Source organism: Lygodium microphyllum, chromosome 2 (assembly GCF_053477565.2).
Source record: "Lygodium microphyllum isolate KBCC chromosome 2, Lygodium_microphyllum_v1.1.10, whole genome shotgun sequence".
NCBI classification, from domain to species: domain Eukaryota; kingdom Viridiplantae; phylum Streptophyta; class Polypodiopsida; order Schizaeales; family Lygodiaceae; genus Lygodium; species Lygodium microphyllum.
In genome coordinates, this window is record NC_141136.1 from 139356777 (window position 1) to 139379957 (window position 23181).

The 23181-nt window shown below is 40.7% G+C and overlaps 1 protein-coding gene across 1 annotated transcript; it reads right to left on the reverse strand.

The window, feature by feature from the left end:
* Nucleotides 1-5089: 5089 nt before the first annotated feature.
* On the reverse strand, nucleotides 5090-11587 carry LOC148040392 (cytochrome b5-like). Its single transcript, XM_087699126.1, has 3 exons — nucleotides 11381-11587; nucleotides 5635-5701; nucleotides 5090-5562 (listed from the first exon to the last, which is right to left on the reverse strand). The coding sequence occupies exons 1-3, from the start codon at nucleotides 11456-11458 to the stop codon at nucleotides 5309-5311; spliced, it is 399 nt and encodes a 132-aa protein (XP_087555252.1). The 5' UTR covers nucleotides 11459-11587; the 3' UTR covers nucleotides 5090-5308.
* Between the last annotated feature and the right edge of the window lie 11594 nt (nucleotides 11588-23181).

Here is a 23181-nt window from a genome sequence, read left to right on the forward strand (position 1 = left end):
AAGTATTGAGGAAAATGAGGATATATTTTGGTCTTGAGCCTTTAGGCCACCTCTTGCTATGGTGTTGGGATGAATATGGAGGCTTTTATTTAAGCAAAGTGCATGCAAGGTTTTTCATTGGATTGCGTCAAATGGACATGCTCTCTTTTTTGAGGAATGAAGAGCTAAATTGTAGCTCTAAGGTATGAAAGTTAGTGTGGGATTTGGTTGTAAATGATGCCAATAGATTCATAGGCCTTGATCATTAGCAGTTTAGGATCAAACTATACCTATGGGTAAGTAGGTTGTTGAAGGTCTCAACATCAAAATAATTAGGGTTTAAGCAAATTGATGCCAAAGATGGATAGGGTTCGCAAAGTTTCAAGTAGTCGGGATTTCACTGGACCCATTGATGGGGACCCTCAAGAATATTTGGATCTTAAGGCTACCACTCAAGGACATGATTTTTGCTTTGGAGGGTCATACTAGGGGCATTCATGTCTGCTAAACTTTGGAAGAGGAGAAACTTATATGATGGAAAATGTTGTTATGGTAGAGAGGAATCCCTAAGACATCCTTTTTGGGATGGCTAGACTATTTCCAATGCATGATAGGAGATTTTACCTCACCTGGGATTTCAAAGGTAAAACTAAAGAAGCATAGATTTTTGCATTTTTGGCATGCATGGCTAGGTCGATAAGTTACATGTGGTTGGATCAATAAGTTATACGAGCTTGGCCTTCATTCTCTTTGGATTCTAGTCCTCTAGACCACTAGACTAAGAGGGTGTTTGAAGGTAGTGGTATGGAAGTCAATTGGGAAATGGTGGCATATAAAACTAGATGGTATTGAAGTATAGCCCATATTTGGTAAGTTGGAAAATAGGGACCTATCCAAAATAGTGAAATCTATTGGCTAACTTTATTCCTTGATTTCGTAATAGTACTTAACATCTATTTGCATCTAATATTACTAGAAGCATTAACAAGTTTTTTTTTAAAAAAACTTGGCAACCTCCATAGCTAATGCATAATAAAGCACATAAATGCATGAAGCAATGATGATGCAAAACATGATATCTCTTCACTTCAATCCTATGAGATCAAGAATCAACATCTTGATGCTCTTATACCATGTTGGAAGTGTGGTGGGCTCAAGAGAAGTTGGGAGAGAAAGAGAAAGTGCATGTTTGCAACATCACATCTTCATGCGCAAATAAGAGTGATGAATTATAATGGAAAGAGACCCAATAATGATAAGATCACACAAGAGTTATGCCAAAGTGAGCCACAAAAAACACTCGCAACAAGTTGGACACGAGCAAAGTACCAATCAAAGCAAGTCAATGATTGTCGCAATAATGTGTGGGTTGCCAAATAGGGTTGCTTTTATGTAGGCTACAAGTGGGACAAGACTTGAGAATCACATGGACAAGAGTTTAGAGGACTCACTATGAGCGCTTCGCGATAGGAGCCTAGTAGTACTTCTAGTGTAGCGCATATATTTCTAACAATTCCCCACCTCTCCTTTCTAACTAAAGCACCAAGATTAGGGTGCAATTGTGCTTTCTTGTAATTTTGCTCATTTTTGTGGTTGATGTGACTTCTATAGTAAAAGGCAAGCACAATTGTACGTCATGTAGGTTCAAGCATACATTGTCCCTAGTATCCACATTGCAACTTCTTTGGAACTTGAATTGTCTAACAAGTAGCAGTTCCTTCTTAACATCCTCATGGGCTAGGCAAAACATGAAAAAAGATAGGTATGATTTCTATTTCTGTAGGTATTATAATTTATTTATTTTTTATAGTGAACAAGCTTGTCCCCCATATGTGTCAATTTTGGTAGTGGTGGCCACTAATTTTAATTCCTAGGTTCTAGTCCAAGCATCATAGGTTGTCCCTTGGTTAATGAGCATGTCCAAGGTGAACTCTTTGTTATGACGCAAATGTAAGCATGTAATATTGTAGCCCAATCTTTTAGATCAAGTTTGATTAGTTGTACCACTCTTATGTTAAGCTCTTATCCTTTTGTGTCCTGGAAGCTTGTGTTGAGGGTCTACTTGGTTAAAGTGTCTAATTCCTTTCCCTTTTGAAAATTTGAACTCAATATTCCTTGATTTGCATGAGAAACATAATCAAAAAAGCCATGGACCTTGAAACTTCATCGTTTGTTTATGCCCCTTGACTAAGTATAGAAATAGATCACCTTCACTGAAGTTTTGTTTTTTAGCATGGTTCTCATACCAAGCCTTTTGTTATGCATTATCTACTAACAATCCTACAAGCATGACAGAGTCATGCCCATAGGTCATTGCCATGAGCTTGTCCCAAATGCTTCTTGAAGTAGAGGATGTCTTTAACACATTGTGGGGTCATGCACATAGGTTATTCTAAACAATGTGTTGCTTATGCCACAAGCTTGTTGTCCCAAATGCTTCTTGAAGTAGCGGCTGCCTTTATTAACACATTAAGGATAACAAGAAATGTAGACAATACACTCAAGAAGTACTTCCCTTAGTCGCTCCCTAATTCAATGGGGCTTCAAGAAGAAGTTGTCATTTTTGTGCTATAGTCTTTCCATATGGCCCTAGCCTATCTACTTCACTAGGTAGCCGCTTGCTACAATGATGTACCTCACTTGCAAAGACTCGATTGTTGAGGTTATTGGTCCTACAAAGTCCATACCCAACTTCTTAGAAGGTTGATGTACAATGGTTAGCGTTAGTTCCATCTTGTCATTCTCGTGCCTTTGTGTAATGGCACTTTTCAATAATGCTTGATACATCTTGTTCCATCTTTGGACGAGATTAGCCACTGTGTGTCCATAAAACTCTTCAAACAATAGCATTAAGGTAGGTATCGTCTATTCCACCATGGGTCCTAAGAAATCCTCTATTTTGTGCTCATAAATGCATCTCCTCAATAAGTTGTATTGCCCTAATCCATAGAGGTATCCCACAATAATATGATAAATGCATATTTTGATGTCTTTCCAATATGGCCTTCTCAATGGGCTACTCTAAGAAGTTCCTCTCTAGCACCTGCATATTTCATTTTCCGAATAAGGTGTGATGTCCACTTCGAATAATTGGGCTCCTTGCTCATTTCTATTCAAACGTGCATTGGGGGTTTGTCATCCACCTCTAATGTAGCTTCTCTACTTGCTATACAATAAATGTGGTTAGTCATGTGCTACTTTCCTTTCCTCACGAGTATGATGAAACCAAATTCAAGTAACAAAAGTTACCAAGTGTAGCTTAGAAATAATGGCAAAACTTCTTTGTGGCACACACCATCCCTAGGCCTTGTTGCTCTATAGTCAAATAATGCACTTTCATGTCAATAAGCTATTGACTAGCAAAGTTAGGTTATGAGGAAATCAATATTATGTCTAACAAACTAGCACAACATTGTTCATACTGCTACCTTGATGCATCAATGTCCACGTGGAATGCGATTGCCATTTGCGTTTTGTAAGACTATTGCAATGATTAGAATCTTTTTTAGTGTATTGTAGGCATAGTGGCATTCCTTTGTCCATACAAACTTTACAAGCAACTGGTACAAGTGTAGTAAAAGTCCATGCATGTGGAAATCCCCCCTTCGATTGTAAAGGTTGTCTTACGGTAATCTAGGTCAACTTGAACTTGGATGTAGCTCAAGCGTGTCCTGACATTTGTAAGCATCCTTACACACAAATGGGAAGATTGTTTCCATTGTATGTTTTGGACAAGTAAATTGCATATTTCTCCCAATTTCCCTTATCTGAACCACCACCATCTGGTAAGTCATTTCTCCTTTGCTCTTTTCTTTCCCTTTTCTGAACCACCACCATCTGGTAAGTCATTTCTCCTTTGCTTTTTTCTTTCACTCCAGATGAAATTGAACATTGCAGTTGTGCAGTTTAAGCAAGAAACCATTTAGCCTTTCGACAAACATGCTATTGTCATTTATTTTCACCAAACTGACTTCCACTACAGCATAAAATCGAGCCTAACTGATCCAGCTGACTACCATCATACTCAATACCAGGTGCCTAGGCATTATACCTAGTTTCTGCTTCTCACACCACAACAGACCTGCTTGGACATTACCTCTGCTGCTTGCAATAATCAATACTCTGCTAAGTCACCCAAAAGATGTGTATGATACAAGTGTGCATTATGCACAGAATCCTTCACTCAAGCAAGCTTTTTTCATTACGCAAGGTATATCCTAACCTGGGTCCTAAACCCCCTGCATGACTCCCAGCTGATGGGCAAGGGTGTGATACATGGTGAGCCCCACCTGCTTTACATATTATCAGCCACCTGAGGCACCAACCTCCCACCGTACTCCCACTTCATTCTTTTTCTTTGTCCCATTTTCTCTCACAACACCATGACAGATGGACAGTGTGCCCAATGGTAGATCACAACAGAGTTCCAGTGGAATCTCCCACAATACTCCCACTTTACTTATTTTTCTTTTTCCCCATTTATTTAGCAATGGTTGGATCAAAATCTATACACACCATTCCCTTGATCCTTGAGTAATGCTCACTTCACCACAACAAATAGACTGTGCCTAATGTTAGATCACAGCAGAGATTGAAGGGGATCAATGGCATTTGTGAGGATCAGATACTCCCACTTCTTTTTCTTTTTCCGCTTTTCTATAGCAATGGCTCCAGCACCACCTTCCTTTTCTTTTTCCCCTTTTCTTTAGCAATGGCTCCATCACCACCTGTGCACAACAATCCCTTGATCCTCAAGTAAGAAGCCCACTTCACCATGACACATAAGACTCTGCCTAATGCGCTAGATCGTGGCAGAGATCAAGATTATGAATGGCAATTGTGAGAATAATATAGCTTTCTTTGTGACTTTAATTCATTCTCATAATACAGCTGCATCCATCCACTAACTATGAATACGTGAGACTATGTAACATAAGCAAATTGTTTGCAATAGCATACCAGAGAAGAGTAGGATTCATTCATCTAAGAAGTAAATTCGAGAAAAGGCAAATCCAACACCTAATGCTACATAAAACCAAAAGAAATGATGATATAGAAGTGCAGACATCCACTTTAGTTCATCCATGAATTTGACAACAGGCAATAGTCAGATTCTGCAACAGTATATCCAATTGCTCAAATAAATTCGACAAATTGCTTGAAAAGCAGGCCTTAATACAGGTAAACCTGATACTCTGGACGAGGACTTACATTAGAGAGAATTTCTTTGTCCCAAGTGTGTTTCAGCTGAAGCTGAAAAAAATGCTGCCTGCTGAAAAGCTACTGCAATTTGAGCGGGTTAAAATATTCATAATGCCCTATGGATTATTCATGTAGAGGACTTCGTATAAAAGCGCACTGCAACAGCCAGACCTAGAATTGCAAAAGGGACTACAAACTGAAGAATCTTAATCAAGAACTCAGTGCTTTTATCCGGGTTGTAGGCAGGCTGCTTGGGAGGGGTGTAAGTTGGGTTCTCAGGGATGGAAGAAGCGTCTATATCCCCCACATAGTAGTCCTTCAACATGTCCCTAGCAGTTTTGCTGTGCCCAACATCCTCAAAATCATCTGTAGCATCCTTACCTACAAACATCAACCCTATGAGCACCTTAATATCATATGTCTGAATATCAACAAATGCCAACTAAATCATACCTGTTGCGGACAAAAGCACATCATCACCTCCTGGATGTTCTTCTAAGAATCTTGTGACATCATAAACCTGAAAATTGGAAGGATTAAGAATTAATAGATGCAAAACATGTTAGAAGTAGTGCAGCAATGGAAGTGTAAACATAAGCTGTAATAAACTGCTGAAACACAAGACAAAAGAGAAAGGGAAAGAAAGAACACAATACAGATGTATGCTTGGGAAATCGAATCCATATACCAAGACATGAGACAGTACAAAAGCAATGTGAGTCACCGGCTGTAGAGGCACTGGCACATGCCCCCTCTCTTCAAGAACTGTCAAGTGATGAATGAATGTGGAGGAGGGAGCCTGAGAATATATAGGCCAAATAAATGCCACAAATATGATTGGTCTACTGGCCGACTGGCTGCAAATAATGCCAAAACACAATAGATGCTGACAAATAAAATGCCTAAAATATCTATGTGCCCAACCTGCTGTACCATATGTACAAACTCAACCATGAACTGACTAATCTGCTAACACCCTCTCTCAAATCATTGGTCATCTGATACAATACAATATACAATGATAATGCCACATCATAGTACATACAACCATGTCCATCATAGTAGACCCATGGATACCCAAGTAGTGGATGCGCAAGCCACCACCTAGGTGCCTCGGAGAGAACCTAATGTAGATGTCAATCGTACCAGCTCCTGAAAATAAAGAAGATCATAGCAGCTCTCAATGTTTGTCAACAATGCCTCTAATGTAGCATACGTGACCATCCTATCACCAATGCCGCGGCGCATAAATGACCATGAATTCCCCTTCTTTGGCCAGACTGCCAAAGTGTCCCCTCACATGAGCTCCAAACGAAAGCCACGCACTCTCGGTTAAGTAACCAGCCCATCATGAATCTAGACGTCAATCCCAACTCCAAGATTTGTACCTGCCAGACCTCAATCGATGCGTCAAGGATGTTCCTCTCTGGATCTTGTACATCTATATAGAAATATAGAGGAGGCACGACTGCCCCATCACACCACCCTCTTACACTCCCTCTCTAGCACTAGAGAGTCGTGAGGGATGACCTCATCACTACCACTAGAAAGCAACTAAGGAAGGGGCCACCAAGCCCTTCCCACGATCTGAAGAAGAGGATCCCTTCCGCACCTTGGACTTCGCCTTGGCCAGAGAAGCAAAATCAAAACCTGAGGCAGATGATGACTCGTCAGAGGAGTCCGCATCCCGCTTCGTCTTCTGCTCCTTTTTCTTCCTAGAAGCCGCTAACTCTTTGCAGTCCTTCCTTAAATGACCCTTCTTGCCATAGTGGTAACACTACGCCTTCGACTTCTTTGCCTTCAAACCCCTCTCTATGACTGCAAAAGCCTCGTGGGAATCTCCATGTAGTGTATCATCACTGGATGTGCATGGAGAAGCCATCTATAGAGGATTTAGAAAAGAAATAGAGAAAAGAAGGTATTTGGAGAGGAAACACAACCAAAACACAAGCACATACTACAAGAAGCAAGAGTTCACATATAGTATAACCCAAAATCTGACCAAAAGAGGACAAAAGCTGCTGCAAAAAGTCAAAAACGGCCAAAAACGGCTTGATATTGCAGGCGCCCAGCCAGGAGGAGATGCTGAGGCACCAAAACGCAGGCTGAAACAGATGCACAGGCTGTACGGATGCTACCATAAGCAAAAAAAAAACGCAAGCAAAACAAGTCGCCTAGTTAGAGCAGCAGTTGCCTAATCAGCAAGGGTGAAAACTATCCTGAAATCAGCAAGAAAACACAGTAGGAACACAAATCCTAAGCTCTGATACCATGTCAAAAGTGGTGCAGCAATGGAAGCATAAACCTAAGCTGTAATAAACTGTTGAAACACAAGACAAAGGAGAAAGGGAAAGAAAAAACACAATACAGATGAGTACTCAGATGTATGCTCGGGAAATCGAATCCATATACCAAGACATGAGACAGTACAGAAGTAATGTGAGTCACCGGCTGTAGAGGCACTGGCACATGCTCTCTCTCTCCAAAAACTGTCAGGTGATGAATGAATGTGGAGGAGGGAGCCTGAGAATATATAGGCCAAATAAATGCCACAAATATGACTGGTCGGCCAGCATTAAATGCTGGCAAATAATATGCCTAAAATATCTCTGTGCCCAATATAGAACTAGTACATGCAGAACTTCCGATAATTTTAGAAGGTACAGAAATAACACAAGTCCAGTGCAAACAGTATACCCAATGCTACACTCCGGCCTAAATAATGGAAGGGATCTATTCTGTTGGACACCCAGCCAGAGATTTTAAGTCCAAAATTCCAAATTAAAAATGGGGACTGAGTAATCAGAAACTGGTGACATTATAAATGTGGAAGTTGGAAGGATTAAGAATTAACATATGCAGAACTCACATAATTTGAGTTCATCTGCTATAATTAATGCATGCAGAACATTCAGAGGAAATGGTACAGCCAATGCTTCATTCTTCTTATTGTGGCAACATAAACAATAAAATATTTCTGAGATGGCCCAAATAATGAAAGGGGTGGCACAGATGTTAGACCAGCAAAATATTTTGAAGTCCAAAATTCCAAGTCAAATATGGGGACTAAATAAAAACATCCAACAGAATGCATGAACATTCAACCTGGCAAGAGAACCTGTGCGTAGCCCCCAAAAATAAATATTAGTTAAGAAAACCTCTGCTAGTTGAGGGGCAATTCAAACTTGTTTCACAAACAGGTTGCAAAGAAGATGTGTGATTATCAAATTCCTCAGCAAGTCACATAACACAACATAAAATCTGCTAGCATCAGTCCCATTATCACCAAACTCCAACAAAAGAAGGCACCAAGCACTTTGACCTTCAACTTATTTGGCATAAGTAGCATAATACAATTTTCTATCTACTGGTATGTCCAATTATCACCAACCTCCAACAAAGTAAAGGCACCAAACTATTTTGAGCCTTGACCTTTAAATTCATTGGCATTAACAAACACCAAATGCACATCACACCCCATTTGGTGCAATTTAACACCAGTGTTGAGTCAGATTTCAGTCAATGGCAAATACAATATCACTGCAATTTCCGTCAATTTTGAATCAATTATCCATTGAAATACTAGGTTTCAGTAAAAACCTCCAAGTAGAGTGATTGCTAAATTGCCCATCAAAGGAACCTTATGGTTCATTGTAATATCAGAACATAATAAGAGGCTCATACATGCAGCTTTATACATTGTTGCAGGAACAGGATGTACATTGATAGGCATGCACCTTCACCCTTGCACTATCTTCCCTCTTACTTTGCACAAGACAACAGGGGTCTGTCTTCTCAGCATAACAATATACAGCTAATAATTATCAGTAAGAAGTACATAGAAGCTAATCTTGTATGTCCTAATTCCCCTCTTATGTTGCACAAAGTCTCAAGGATTACAAATACAGTTAGGGTTGCTACAGTTTTGCCCGTCTGGTCTGATGCAGATCTTAACACATCATTTAAACCATGTGTTTTGGCTTTCTTTCATAGTCAAACATTCATATTCATTCAGCTTCCACACATGATATTGATATCAGCTTCTACACATGATATTGACATTGAATACAGTTCAGGTTGCTCAGCAACTTAGCCTAAGCAACCATAGATAATCAGTTAGCATGAAGAAAACCTAATCTAGCACAGTCGGGACAAACTTGAGTTATATCAATGTCTCAAGAACAGAAAAAGAAGAAAAATGATTAAGCACTCACTCACAAACCATTCAAATAAATGCAATTTTCCTTTCTGTCCACACTAGAATATTCTCAGTTTGATCTGGATCATCAAAACCCCTTCCATGAATGTGCAATTTAAGCTTTTTTTTCTAATAAGCCTTGCCTAGTCAAAATGCAGCAGTCTGACTGCATATCAGCTATCTTGACAACCGCAGCCAACTATTGCATATAGATGGAACTCACAACACCTGTAGACAAACATGCAGTTGTCAAATAACTCTTTGGCAGATCGCCTCTGTCTGAGGTCAGCTTGAAATGATAAACTCAATATAACTGGAATGCCAGAGCAGCACATGAGTTTATTGTGGGGCCCAAAGGGCTAATTTTGCTCTTAAGGTCTCTCAAATAGGGGACTTGACCCAGCTTTTGCCTTGTACTTTGGACTCTAAGATTCCCACACTTTGTTCAAAGAACTTGTTTAATCTGCTGACAATTTGGAAAATGAACAAAAAACTATTCCACCTATAGGTATTTCTGGACCTGCGCTGACTGCATGAGTGGATCCTAAGCAGCTAAACAAAAAAAGGACATTTCAACCACAAATACAATTTGGAATGTTCAACTAGTAAAAAGTGCATATTCCAAGACAGTTGAGCTTTCACACTCGACATTATAAAGGTTTGTGACCCTTTTGGTAGTTCGTCTCACCTGAAACTGTGCAAGATTACTATATTCCCTTGAAAACCAACTTTGAAAACTCACGTTTCTTACACTAGTCAGCCCACTCAGCTGCAGGGGCAGCAGTAGCTAGACTAAAGAATCTTTGCAATAAACTAGGAGCAATGCACCGACCTAGGAGTAATATCCATTGTATACCCACACATGCTTGCAAGAGACAGGAAATTTATGAACTGGCCTACTGATTAACTTTCATTGTTGCTTTGCCCCAAAAAGAGCCTATGAAAAGATGCCTTCAAACCAAAAGCAAAAAAACATATTGTTAAGACTGAAAAACAGGCCCGCATTTCAAAATGGGAAATCCTTGTGGAGCCTACTAGCATGCATATGAAGCTGCTAAATCTGTTTTTTCACAATTGAAGGACCCAAAGTGGGATCAACATGAAGATCGCTATGATCTTAATATTGGAGAAACCAGAACGTCAATGCTTGATACTAATGTATTGATCTTGTCTGCCTCGAACAGGTGGAAAACATTAAAGAACGAAGGGACAACTCGAAACATCTTTGAGCAAGGATCCCTTCAAACAAATGATAGTTACTAGAATGATTTCCAAGTTCAAATAGCCTGTCCTCTGATGTACAGAAATTTAAATAACAATGACATTTGGCAGATAGTTTTAACACTTGACCACTCTAGTAGACTGTACTAGAGTTCAAAACCAGGGTGTCTAGGGCATCTGCACATGTGAACAGTATTGCATCTTCACACGTGAGATAAATCTAGGTCTCAGATGCACCCTAGAAGGATCAAGAGCTTGAGACATCGACAAATTGGAACTCTTCAAGCTATAATCTCACAGAGCAAGCTAGTCTTGACCTGCATGCCGTTATCCAAGGCCATCAAACCTTCACAACCCTTATTCAACAATCATCTAAACCTTCTTGTTTCTCATTTCACGATCCTCCTGCATATACATTGGGCTAAATTCTTAACACGCAGGTGCACACACACAGAGGACTAAATCCATAGCATATATATGATGTAACCGCATCGGACTAAATCCATTAACATATAAGTGATGCAGCCACTCTCTGCTCCAGCCACGGTGTTGAACCCATGTACTTCCATGATCGACTCAGAGTATAATAATCAAGAAGATTCTATTTTGCAAAATTGAAACAAATACATTGGCAAATTCCATGGTACTATGCGTGTATCCAACAATCAACTCTTCTTTTTTTTTTTGGGTTTTAAAGCCAGGCTGAGGCCCCTTCGTGCTCGTGGCAGATCTATTATGTTTGGTTCGAAACTATGGTGAATTGAAGAGGAAGTAGCGTACCTTGCCTCCGATGAGAAGCCAGCAATCTTGAGGCGAGCTATGCTCGGAGACCTGAGCGAGAGTGAAGACCTTGGACATGGCGGAGGCGTTTGGGGGGGCGTTGGGGATACCGGGCGGCAGCAGGTGGGGGGATGCACAGCCAAACCCTAGGCAGAAGCAGTCTCAAATGTAAATAGACACGCGCACACACACAGAGGGGGGGGGGGGGGGGGGGGGGGGAGGGAGGGAGGGGCAGGGGCGGGGGCGGGGGCGGGAGCGGACGGGTTGGGAAGGAAGGAAGGGAGGGAGGGAGGGAGGGAAGTTGCCGAGTCTGTGTTTGTGTTGGTGATAGAAAAACCCACCGTGCCTGCCGTATCTTACCCCCCCACCCTCTCTCTCTCTCTCTTACTCTCTCTCTCCCTCTCTCTCCCTCCCTCTCTCTTTCTCTCTCTGTCGGTCAGTCTCTGCTGTTCACGCGAGCTTCCTCATTCATAGCCAGGCCCATCCACGTGCATCGTGTATTCATAAACCCATGCGTTTGTTGTCATTCTGAATCCGGTAGTACTACTAATATGTCCTATTCTGTATAGCTACCCTTTCATGGGGTTGCGTAACATCATGCAGCGAAGTTTCAACATTTGTTGGCAGGGTAAGGGGACCGATAGTACGGCACTTTACTTGGCACACCCTTAGTGTCTATAACTTGTTAATGCAATCTTCAAATTGAAGCTATGTTGAGCTGATTGCTAAAGCCAATTCTCGATCTGCAACAACTAGGATCAGTATTTGAAGTCAATTGATCCTTTATCATCGTGAATAGAAGGCGCTAAATGCATTCATGTATCAAAAAAAGGCCCGCAAAAGTGATGCATTCGAGTATGGAGAGGAAAGAACATGCATGTGCCGGAAAGATTGTGTGATTTGAACCACCATGGACCAACTATTGGGTTAAAGGCCAATTGCCAACAACCAAACAAGCACCCCTTGGATAAATACATAAACTGAAGATAACAAGGGTGCACTATTGCATGCAAGAGCATCACCTTTTTTTTGCACATAAGAGAGAGACACACAGAGAGAGAGAGAGAGAGAGAGAACACCCTTATTCTTTAATTTTCTAAAATAAACTCTTCTTTCTTCAAAAGTAAGATACGTTTAAAGGCTAAGTGGACCACTTAATTGAAGTTAACTGTGGGTATTTATTTTGGGACATGCACCACCTTGTCACCATACCATTTTATAAGCATATGCCTTAAAGGGTAATGCTAACAAATAATAAAGATACCATTCTTTATACCCACTAAACTCTCTCTCTCTCTCTCTCTCTCTCTCTCTCTCTCTCTCTCTCTCTCTCTCTCTCTCTCTCTCTCTCTCTCTCTCTCTCTCTCTCTCTCTCTCTCTCTCTCTCATGTGTGTGTGTGTGTGTGTGTGTGTGAGCTTCCTCATTCATAGCCAAGCCCATCAACATGCATCATGTATTCATAAACTCATGCATTTGTTGTCATTTTGAATTAAAATTCCTCCATTTTGTATAAATACCCTTCCATGGTTACATCACACCATGCAGTGAACTTTGACATTTTTAGTAGGGTAAGGGGACCAATAGTATGGTACTTAACTTGGCACCCCCTTGTCGTCTATAACTTGTTAATGCAATCATCAAATTGAAGTTATACTAAAGTGCTTGCTATTAATTTGTAACAACTAGGACCAAAATTTAAAGTCAATTGATTCTTTATCGTCATGAATAGAAGGTGCCAAATGGATTCACAATTGTAAGAAAGGTCCCGCAAAAGGGATGCATTAGAGCATAGAGAAAAAAGAACTTGCATGCACTAAAATGATTGCACGATTAGAACCCTCATGGATCAACTATTGGGTTAAAGGCCAATGGTCAATATTTGGGCAAGTACCCCTTGTAAGTACACAAAGTAAAGATAATAAGGGCATACTATTACATGTAAGAGTATTGCCCTATTTTTGAGAGAGAGAGAGAGAGAGAGAGAGAGAGAGAGTGTGTGTGTGTGTGTGTGTGTGTGTGTGTGTGTGTGAGTGAGTGAGAGAGCACCCTTTTTCCTTAATTCTCTAAAATAAACTCTTTTAAGGCTAAGTGGACCACTTAATTGAAGTTAACAATGGGTAATTTATTTGAAACGTGCACCACCTTGTCATCACACCATTGTATAAGTGTCTACCCTAAAGGGTAATGCTAACAAAGAATAAGGATACTATTTATTATACCCACTAAACCATCCCGTGTGTGTGTGCCCACCCTTTTGCACTCCAAATAGCTTTGACTTTGCATCCCACCATTGTTTACCTCTCAATTGGTATCAAGGCAGCATTTGTAGAAGCTTGTGCATGGAGCAAGGAGCACAATTAGTCAAGCTTGTCAAAAAGTGTCAAGGGTTTGAGCTTCTCTTGGGGTTCTCTTATAATGTTCATGATTGTTGCTTACATCTTGAAAGAGGTACTATTTTCATTACCAAGCTCTACATCTAAGTCAAATAGATGTTCCATCTTGAGTAGCCATTGAGACTCTATTCAAGGGCTTCCATAGCTCAAGCTAGTTATGTTTAGTCAACCAATGGCGAAAGAGGTCTTGATCTATGTATCTAATGTGTGCAAACACAAGGGTAGTTTGTTATTTTTTGAAAGGAGGGAGTCAACTTGTGGATAAGTAGGGGGACTTGCTTATGTTTGTTAATCTAGAAGAAGAAAGAGAGATAAAGTTGATGTTTTCGTGAGACCATGATGACTATGGAGTGTAGAGTGCATTGGACTACTCCATGACACTATTACTAATAAAAATGACCTACTTGGATGCATTTTGGCGGGTCATACTATCTACGCCATTTTTTCATGTTTTGGAAGCTACATGGTATTAGTTTTTATCAAATACAACATTCTTTATAACCTTTAGACCGAGGTCAAATAAGCTAGAATAATTTTCACACTATAGAGAGAAGATAAAGTTGTCTTGGATGTTGTTTTGCATGAGATAAATAATCAAAAAACTACATTAAAAGTTTGCAAAAAAATTGGCTTGTAGTTTGTTAGTTTTCATAGTCTTATAGTTGATAGTATCTTGGTTGCTTGTTGTTTGGCACACATTGTAATGACTATGAGTTCCTTGTTGACTTCAAAAAATACATTATTTAAAATTGAGAATTTGAATGGCACCAAGTTTTCTTACTGAAACAAGAAAATTTATAATGTATTGGCTTATAAGAAACAAGTAAAGCCAATCAAATGTATAGGCCTTGAGTGTTGAGCATGAGGGTATGGATATAGATGTACGAGAAGAAATAGATGAGTTGGCACATTCCACTACCATGTTGATACACTACAAGAAAATGAAACTATAGCAACTCTAATGAGCAACTTTTTTTATTGTAATGTTACTATAAGCGTTGCTATATAGAAACACTATACTATGAGGGAAAAAATGGCTAAAACTTTTGCCACAACTATTTTGAGAGAGAGAGAGAGAGAGAGAGAGAGAGAGAGAGAGAGAGAGAGAGAGAAGAAGAAGAGCTTGAAAAAGAGTGAATGAGTGAGAAAGAGAGAGGGAGAGCTTGAAGGAGGAGCTTGAAGAGAAGGCTAAGGAGAACACAAAGGAGAATAACAAAGAGAAGATTGCATAGGAGAGCTTCAAGGGAGGGGGCGTGCACTTTCAAGCCTCAAGATAAGCCCATACATACATGCATGCATGCATGCGCACACACGCGTGCACACGCACACACATAGACAGAGAAAAGGAGATGGAGAGGGAAAGAGAGGGAGCGAGGGAGATGGATAGAAGGAAAGAAAGAGAGAGAAAACTATAGAAATTTAGAGATTAGAGATTGGGAGAGGGAAAGAGAAAGAGAGGGAGAGGAAAATTTATGATATATATATATATATATATATAGCATCAGCAACTACATTTTCTTTTCCAGGTTGGTATTGAATGATAGGATGAAAACTTTGAATGAAGGAAGCCCATCTGATATGACGGTCAGAAATTTGGGGTTGGCTAAGTAGATGTCTAATGCTTTGTTGGTCGGTCTTTATCATGAATTCTGAACCCATTAAATAGTGCTTCCACTGTTTTAATGCTTGTACAACTGCTAATAGTTCTTTGTCATAAGTGGAATATTTGAGCTCAGAGGGTTTCAGCTTAGAACTAGAATATGCTATTGGATGATTGTCTAGCATTAGTACGGCTCCTATTCCTTATATATATATATACATATATACATATATATATACATATCTACATATATATATACATATATACATATATATATATGTATATATACATATATATATACATATATATATATGTATATATGTATATATATATGTATATATGTATATATATATGTAGAGAGAGAGAGAGAGAGAGAGAGGCAAGAAGAATCGAAAGAGAGCCCTAAGGAGATACTACACCAGTACCAAGAAAAGCAATGGGTGGATATTGCATTAGCTATTGATTTTAAGCTCTAAGAAGGCTCAATCAATAGGATAAGGAAGCCTTCCATAGTGCTTATTAACTTTAGGGGCAATTCGAGTAGTTGTCTTAAAAAGGATCCCAAGAATGCTTGACTAAGACAACTAGAGTGTGGTACTCGTCCTTCAGTCTAACATGAGCAAGCCTAGTTTACCTTATGTTACTCGTCTCCTAATAAATAGGCCAAGCTACCCTGCTACCCTCAAGAAGGCATAGTAGCAGCTACAATAAACATGAGCATGGAAGGTTTGACTTTTCCAAGTTTCCCAATATATAGACAATCAACCCCAATAATATTTTCCTATTTCAACCTCGTGATTAGTTTCCTCATTTAGTAGTTTTTTTAAAGAAAATCAACAACTATCCTAGCCCATTATTCATTAGCACATGCAATTATCAATGGTTATTCGTAAAACTTCTTTGATAGCCACCTACTATACGAAGATGAGTTGTCACATGTGGAGAAAAATTAGCAGCCGAGACCCATGGACAGCTTATTGTTTCAAGTGTTCCAAGCGGAGTACTAATGGCTACCTCTCACATAGCTGACGCGCTATCCATCTCTACAAGTGTAGTGAGCTTACCTCCATGCCCGATTGAGTTGCCTCCTCTCTCGAGCACTCTGGTAGCTCCACGATCCAAGTGCAAGCTTCAAGCAAGCTCCATCCTCAAGCTCCATTGCCGTGAGCAAGAGAAGAGGAGAGAAGAGAAGAGAAGAGAAGAAAAGAAGAGAGAAGAAGATAGAGAGCTTCTCCACCATGGTCCCTCACCCTTATATACTCATCTCCCTCTCTCAAGCACAAGCTCAAGCAAGCAAGAACAAGGAGAAGAAGAAGAAGAAGAAGAAAGCTACTTTTGGCCATACACAAGAATGAGCTTCTCATTCACTTTTCAACTTTATATACAAAACCTTAAATCCCTTTTGGGCGGTCATCCCCTTATCCCCTTTTTTACATGGCCGGCCATAGGCCATTTTTACCATTTTTTACATGGCCAGCCATAGGCCATTTTTACCATTATTCTCCTATCTTATTAGCTTCCTTCCTACCGCCCATCTACCTTTACAATTTGCATGGGTGAGAGCCCTGGCGCTCTTAAAATAAATCATGGTGCGCCTTGTGTTATTTTACAAAAGTATTGACTTGCGCTTTTTCTTCTGCGCCTCTCTCCTTGATTTAGGCCTTTTCTGCACTTCTTGTGTTTCCATATTTTTCTTGATGCACCTTCATCTTCTATTTAACTTTTGCCTTGGCCTTGTCTTCTGCTTTAGATTTTCCATATTTTCCACCTTGTTGTCTGAGGGTTAACATTACCCCCTCTTAGACGAGTGCCAGTCCCATGGCACTCGCTGTTGTAGGTAGCAGGCTTTGGCATGCATCGAAGGTGTGGTTGAAAGGGACTACTTGTTGAAATATCGAGCTCCACTCGTGATATGCCAGGGTGACCGTTGTGTATTTATGTCACCGACTTGTCAATTGCAGACGCGGTTGGTATACCGCCCATGAATAATAGCTACATGATAGCTATCCTTATCTACTCTAGTTCGTGGCTCAGTTAGTATGCCACCTTAGTTAGTTGAGTTCGGTTTGAGACCCATATATAGGGTTCTTCTATTTCTTTGTACTTGAGTTCTTTTGGCTTACACAACTAAGAAGAGAAAAACTGTTTTCAACCTCCACCTCTGTGTGTATTCCCCCATTGTGCAAGCAAGAAAGCTACAAGTGAGACTCCTTCCTTCTCTCCCACAATCTTGACATGGTATCAGAGCCTTGTTCGTGGTAAGGAGCTCAAGAAAGCAAGCCAAGCTCGCGGTGTTCTGGTAAGAGGAGCAGTGTTACTTTCATTTTCTATTTTGGGAGCAGATCTCTGCAGGTAGCACAACCGGAAAGTGCAGGAGTGCATTGTCTCAGGTTGAGACGCCCTTCACGGTGAAGCAAGAGGGTAGTATATGCTGCGGGCAAAGGGCTTTAGCCCTTGGCGACCTTGTTTTTTTTATTTGAGGCCATTTCGGGGCCTGTTTTGGAGGCGGAAGTTTTCTGCACGCACTCAGGAAAAGGCCCAGTTTTATGCTGTGCGACCACTGTTTTACAGGTCGGTGAAAAGTTACTGTAGAAATTGCATCGTATGCTTGTGCGCAAAGACATTGGGAGTTACAGAATCATCCCTGTTGCCTGTTGATGCAAAATCGTCACTAGGAAGTGACAGTGTGGTCAAATACCACTTTCGTCAGTTTTGCAGATTTGCCTTTGTGAGGCTAAAGCTGTGTTCTTTGCAGTGACAGAATTTTTTGCAGTGTTCTGTAATGGCGCCTGATTCTCTCTCACAGATTGTCACTGAAAAGCTTGACAATAACAACTTCCAAGAATAGAAGTTTAGAATGACGAATTTCATTATGGGAAAAGGATATTGGGAATTTGTTGCAGGAAATGAAGAAGAACCAGTTCTTCCTGATGTTCCCAATCAATAGCAAATGCAGGCATTTAAAGCATGGCATGAGAGAGCCAAGAAAGTTATGTATTGGCTGTCTATCAGCATTTCAGATTCTATGATTGTGCATATTCAGGATGCAAGTACGCCAAAGGAGGCATGGGATACTTTGTCAAAAATGTATAGCACAAATACGTAAGCCAGGAAAATGCAGCTCAAGCAAGAGCTGCATAATGTGCAAAGAGAAAATATGAGTATCAATGACTACCACATGAAGGTGAAGAAGATTGCAGATGCACTTGCTTCCATTGGGTCACCAGTGGAAGATGATGATTTAGTTTCCGTGACCTTGAATGGTCTAGGAAAGGATTATGCACAGTTTCAAACATCCATTTCAGTTCGTGAAAGATTTCCTGATTTTGAGGAGTTGATTGCTCTTATAATTTCTGAGGAGCAGAGAAATGGTGGTGCATCTTCTTCAGGAGGAACTTCAAAAAAAACTGTCTTCTACTCAAATGCTGGAAGAGGTAGAGACAGAGGTAGAGGAGGCCGATTTGGAGGCCGTGGTAGAAATCAGAATATGCAGCAAACTCAAGAAAACCAGTCCTACGGAGGAGGACGTGGTAACTCTAGAGGCAGGGGGAGCCAAAGAGGTCGTGGTGGATGGTAAAGAGGCCAAAATGCAAACAGCAATGTTGAATGCTACTACTGTGGTAAAATGGGTCATATAGCTAAAGACTGCTATAAAAAGCAGAATGACATCATGAATAGAAAACTGCAACAAGGAAATTATGCATCTTCTAGTAGACAGGGTGATGACAGAAATGAACATTTATTTATGGTGCAACACATGAATAATTCTGTGACAAGTGTAGAAGAAAGCACCGATGTGTGGTATGTTGACTCGAGTGCATCAAACCACATGACAGGTCATGCAGAATGGATGGAGGATGCAAGGAAAATGGAAAAACTAGGATTTGTGGAGACTGGTGATGATACTGCACATCCTATTGTGCAGATTGAAAAAATTCCTTTGTCTATGCAGGATGGAAAAAAGAAATACCTGTCCGATGTATTTCATGTCCCGAATATCACCAAGAATTTGGTTTCGGTTGGTCAAATGGTTGAGCAGGGCTTGCAGGTCAGATTTAACCCTCATGGATGCTTTGTTGAGGATATGAAAAATAAAGGTCGCTTGATAGCAAAAGGAAAGAAGAAGGGCAGAATGTTTACGTTGGATGCAGACATGTCTGAATTGAGTGCAGCAATGTTTGCACATGGGACCGGTGTAGTTGCAGATATTGATATCTGGCATAAACGCATTGGTCATGTTAATGTACAGCGACTTAAATCAATGCAGGCCCAAAATATTGTTGCAGGATTGCCAAAATTCAAGGTTGCAGAAATGCATAAGGTATGTGAAGCCTGTCAGTTTGGAAAACAGGCAAGGAAGCCATTTCCTAGACATGTTCAAGAGAGTGAGAAGCCATTGGAATTAATCCACTCTGATGTGTGGACTACTAAAGCTGCATCTCTTGGAGGCTATCATTATTTTGTCAGTTTTATTGATGACTATAGCAGAAAAGTTTGGGTGTATTTTATGAAAAAGAAAAGTGAAGTTTTTGGGCATTTCAAAACTCTTAAAGCTATGGCTGAAAAAGAAACAGGTTTGCAAATAAAATGCCTAAGATCAGATGGAGGGGGAGAGTACCTCTCAAATGAGTTTGCAAGATTCCTGCAGGAGCATGGCATAAAGCAGCAATATTCATGCAGTCATACCCCACAACAAAATGGAATTGCAGAAAGGAAAAACAGGCATATTGGAGAGGTATCTTGTGCCATGCTCAATGAAAAAGACCTGCCAGATTTTTATTGGGTTGAAGCAGTTGCTACAGCAGTCTATATAATGAACAGGACTCCCACTGCAGCAATACATGGGTTGACTCCAGAGGAGAGGTATACTGGTAGGAAACCAGATATTTCTCATTTGAAAATTTTTGGTTGCATTGCCTATGTACATGTGCCAGATGAGTTGAGATCCAAGTTGGATCCAAAAGCTAAGAAGTGCATCTTTATTGGTTACTCTCTGCAGCAAAAAGGGTATAGATGCTATAACCCTTCTACTCGTAAGTTTACAGTGAGCAGAGATGTTGTTTTTGATGAGATGAGTAGCTGGTATAAACCAGTAAATGTGATTGATGATGTAGATGCACAAAATGGTAATGCTGCACAGAATTCACAGCAGCAGTCACAAAATATTAGTGGACCTGGAGCGTCCTCTAACAGTGGTTCACATTCTTCGCCATGGACAGGCAGATTGAGATCAGGAGAATCTTCCCAAAAATAATGCAGATAGTGGTATGCAGGTATCACGAAAAGGAAAAGAGAAGGTTGATCAGCCCATGTTTGATGTGAATGTAGGTCACTCTTATGTGGATGGTGAATCCAGTGGCTCAGAACAGAGCATTGATGATAAGTTGGGTATTCCTTCTATTGTTACACCTGGAGTAAGGAAGACCAGGGATGTTTTGAGAGCACCTGGGAGTGAACCTACTTTGCGCAGGTCTATGAGAGCTAGGTATCCTGTGGATAGGCTGAAATATGATGGATTTACAGCCATTCACTATGCATATATGGTCAAAGTGATACATGAACCAGAACCCACTTCTTTTGAGCAAGCCATGGGAAAAGAAAAATGGGAGAAAGTCATGGATGAAGAAATGGATGCCTTGGAAGCAAGTGCTACATGGGAATTGGTACCTTTGCCTAAAGGTAAAAATGCAATTGGCTGTAAGTGGGTTTATAAGGTGAAGCACAATGCAGATGGTTCTGTGAACAAATACAAGGCAAGATTAGTAGTCAAGGGGTATGTACAAACATATGGCATTGACTATGAAGAAACATTCAGTCCGGTTGCAAGGATGGCAACCGTAAGAGTAGTCATTGCTATGGCTGCATCAAAGGGATGGTCTTTACATCAGATGGATGTAAAGAATGCCTTCTTGCATGGTGATTTGCAAGAAGAGGTCTATATGGAGCAGCCACCAGGTTATGTGCATGCTGTTCATCCTGAGTTTGTTTGCAGGTTAAAGAAAGCCTTGTATGGCTTGAAGCAAGCACCTAGAGCATGGTCTGACAAGATAGGACAGTATCTTGTCACTATTGGCTTTCAGATTTCCAAGGCAGATTTTTCACTTTATGTGAGAAAAACAGAGAAAGGTATTATGTTGCTTGTCATTTATGTTGATGATTTGATTATGACAGGTGACAGTGATGAAGATATCCTTCATGTGAAAATGCTATTGAAGCAGAAGTTTGAGATGAAGGATTTGGGAGAGCTGCGTTATTTCTTGGGCATTGAGGTGATTAGATCACCAAGTGGGATACAGCTCTTGCAAAGGCAGTATGGATTGGACATGCTGTCCAAATATGGGATGACAGGCTGTAAGCCTATTTCAGTTCCTTTGGAGCAGAATGTGAAGCTGAGTGCAGATGCAAGTGAGCTTCTAGAAGACCCTACTATGTACAGACGCATAGTAGGAAGTTTGATTTATATGACTATCACCAGGCCAGATTTGAGCTATGCTGTTGGATTGGTAAGTCAGTTTATGCAGGCTCCAAGGAAATCGCATTTGGATGCGGCTAGACGCATACTCAGGTATGTGAAGTCTACATTGCAGTATGGACTATTTTATGAGACTGGGGTTCAGATACAGTTGCATGGATACACTGATGTTGATTGGGCTGGTAGCATTTCTGATAGACGATCTACCAGTGGATATGTGTTCTCTTTTGGGAGTGCTGCAGTCACTTGGAGCAATAAGAAACAGCCTACAGTTGCCTTATCCAGCATAGAGGCTGAGTACAGGGGTGCAGCAATGGCTGCATGTGAGGTAGCTTGGTTGCATAAGCTACTTTATGATATGCATCAGCCTACAGATGGGCCAGTTGTCATTTATTGTGACAACATGAGTAGTATACACTTGGCAAATAACCCAGTCTATCATGCTAGAACAAAGCACATTGAGGTGCATTATCACTATGTGCGGGAGAGGGTTTTACTAGGTCTTATTGATCTAGTTTATGTCAGCACAGAGGATCAGGTAGCTGACATATTCACGAAGGCATTGGGCGCAGAGAAGCTGCGCAAGTTCAGAGACCTGCTTGGTGTGCAGGAATTGGGATTGAGCTCGAGGGGGAGTGTTGAGATATCGAGCTCCACTCGTGATACGCCAGGGTAACCGCTGTGTATTTATGTCACCGACTTGTCAGTTGCAGACGCGGTTGGTACACCGCCCATGAATAATAGCTACATGATAGCTATCCTTATCTACTCTAGTTCGTGGCTCAGTTAGTATGCCACCTTAGTTAGTTGAGTTCGGTTTGAGACCCATATATAGGGTTCTTCTATTTCTTTATACTTGAGTTCTTTTGGCTTACACAACTAAGAAGAGGAAAACTGTTTTCAGCCTCCACCTCTGTGTGTATTCCCCCATTGTGCAAGCAAGAAAGCTACAAGTGAGACTCCTTCCTTCTCTCCCACAATCTTGACACTACTAGGGCTGCAACTTTGGAGTTTTGGAGGTGGTGCAGATGAAGGTGGTTGGTGGCACTTTGTTGGCCTGGTTGGTTGGTGATAGGGTTGTTGAAGTTGGTGATAGGGCCAGTTTTTGTTGGGAGTTACACTCATGGATTGGCACAGGTGTTGATGTTATGGGGATGCTGGGGCGGGCGATGATTCTTTGGTGGGCTTGCAGAATAATAAAGGATAAGAATTTAGAGTTAAGTGTTGATGAAGAGCTGATGGTACTTCATTGGAGTTTGCAATACCTACAATTGAAAACCTTTATATGTGGTCTCTCCCTGAGGGTAGTGCTAGTTTTCTTATTGTGCACAAGGC

Excerpts from the sequence above, each read along its gene's own strand:
- LOC148040392 (XM_087699126.1), bottom strand. The coding sequence starts at position 11,458 with ATGTCCAAGGTCTTCACTCTCGCTCAGGTCTCCGAGCATAGCTCGCCT. Across the intron at positions 5,702-11,380 it reads GGCTTCTCATCGGAGGCAAG|GTTTATGATGTCACAAGATT; the intron begins GTACGCTACTTC and ends TCCAATTTTCAG. Across the intron at positions 5,563-5,634 it reads TGTGCTTTTGTCCGCAACAG|GTAAGGATGCTACAGATGAT; the intron begins GTATGATTTAGT and ends TGATGTTTGTAG.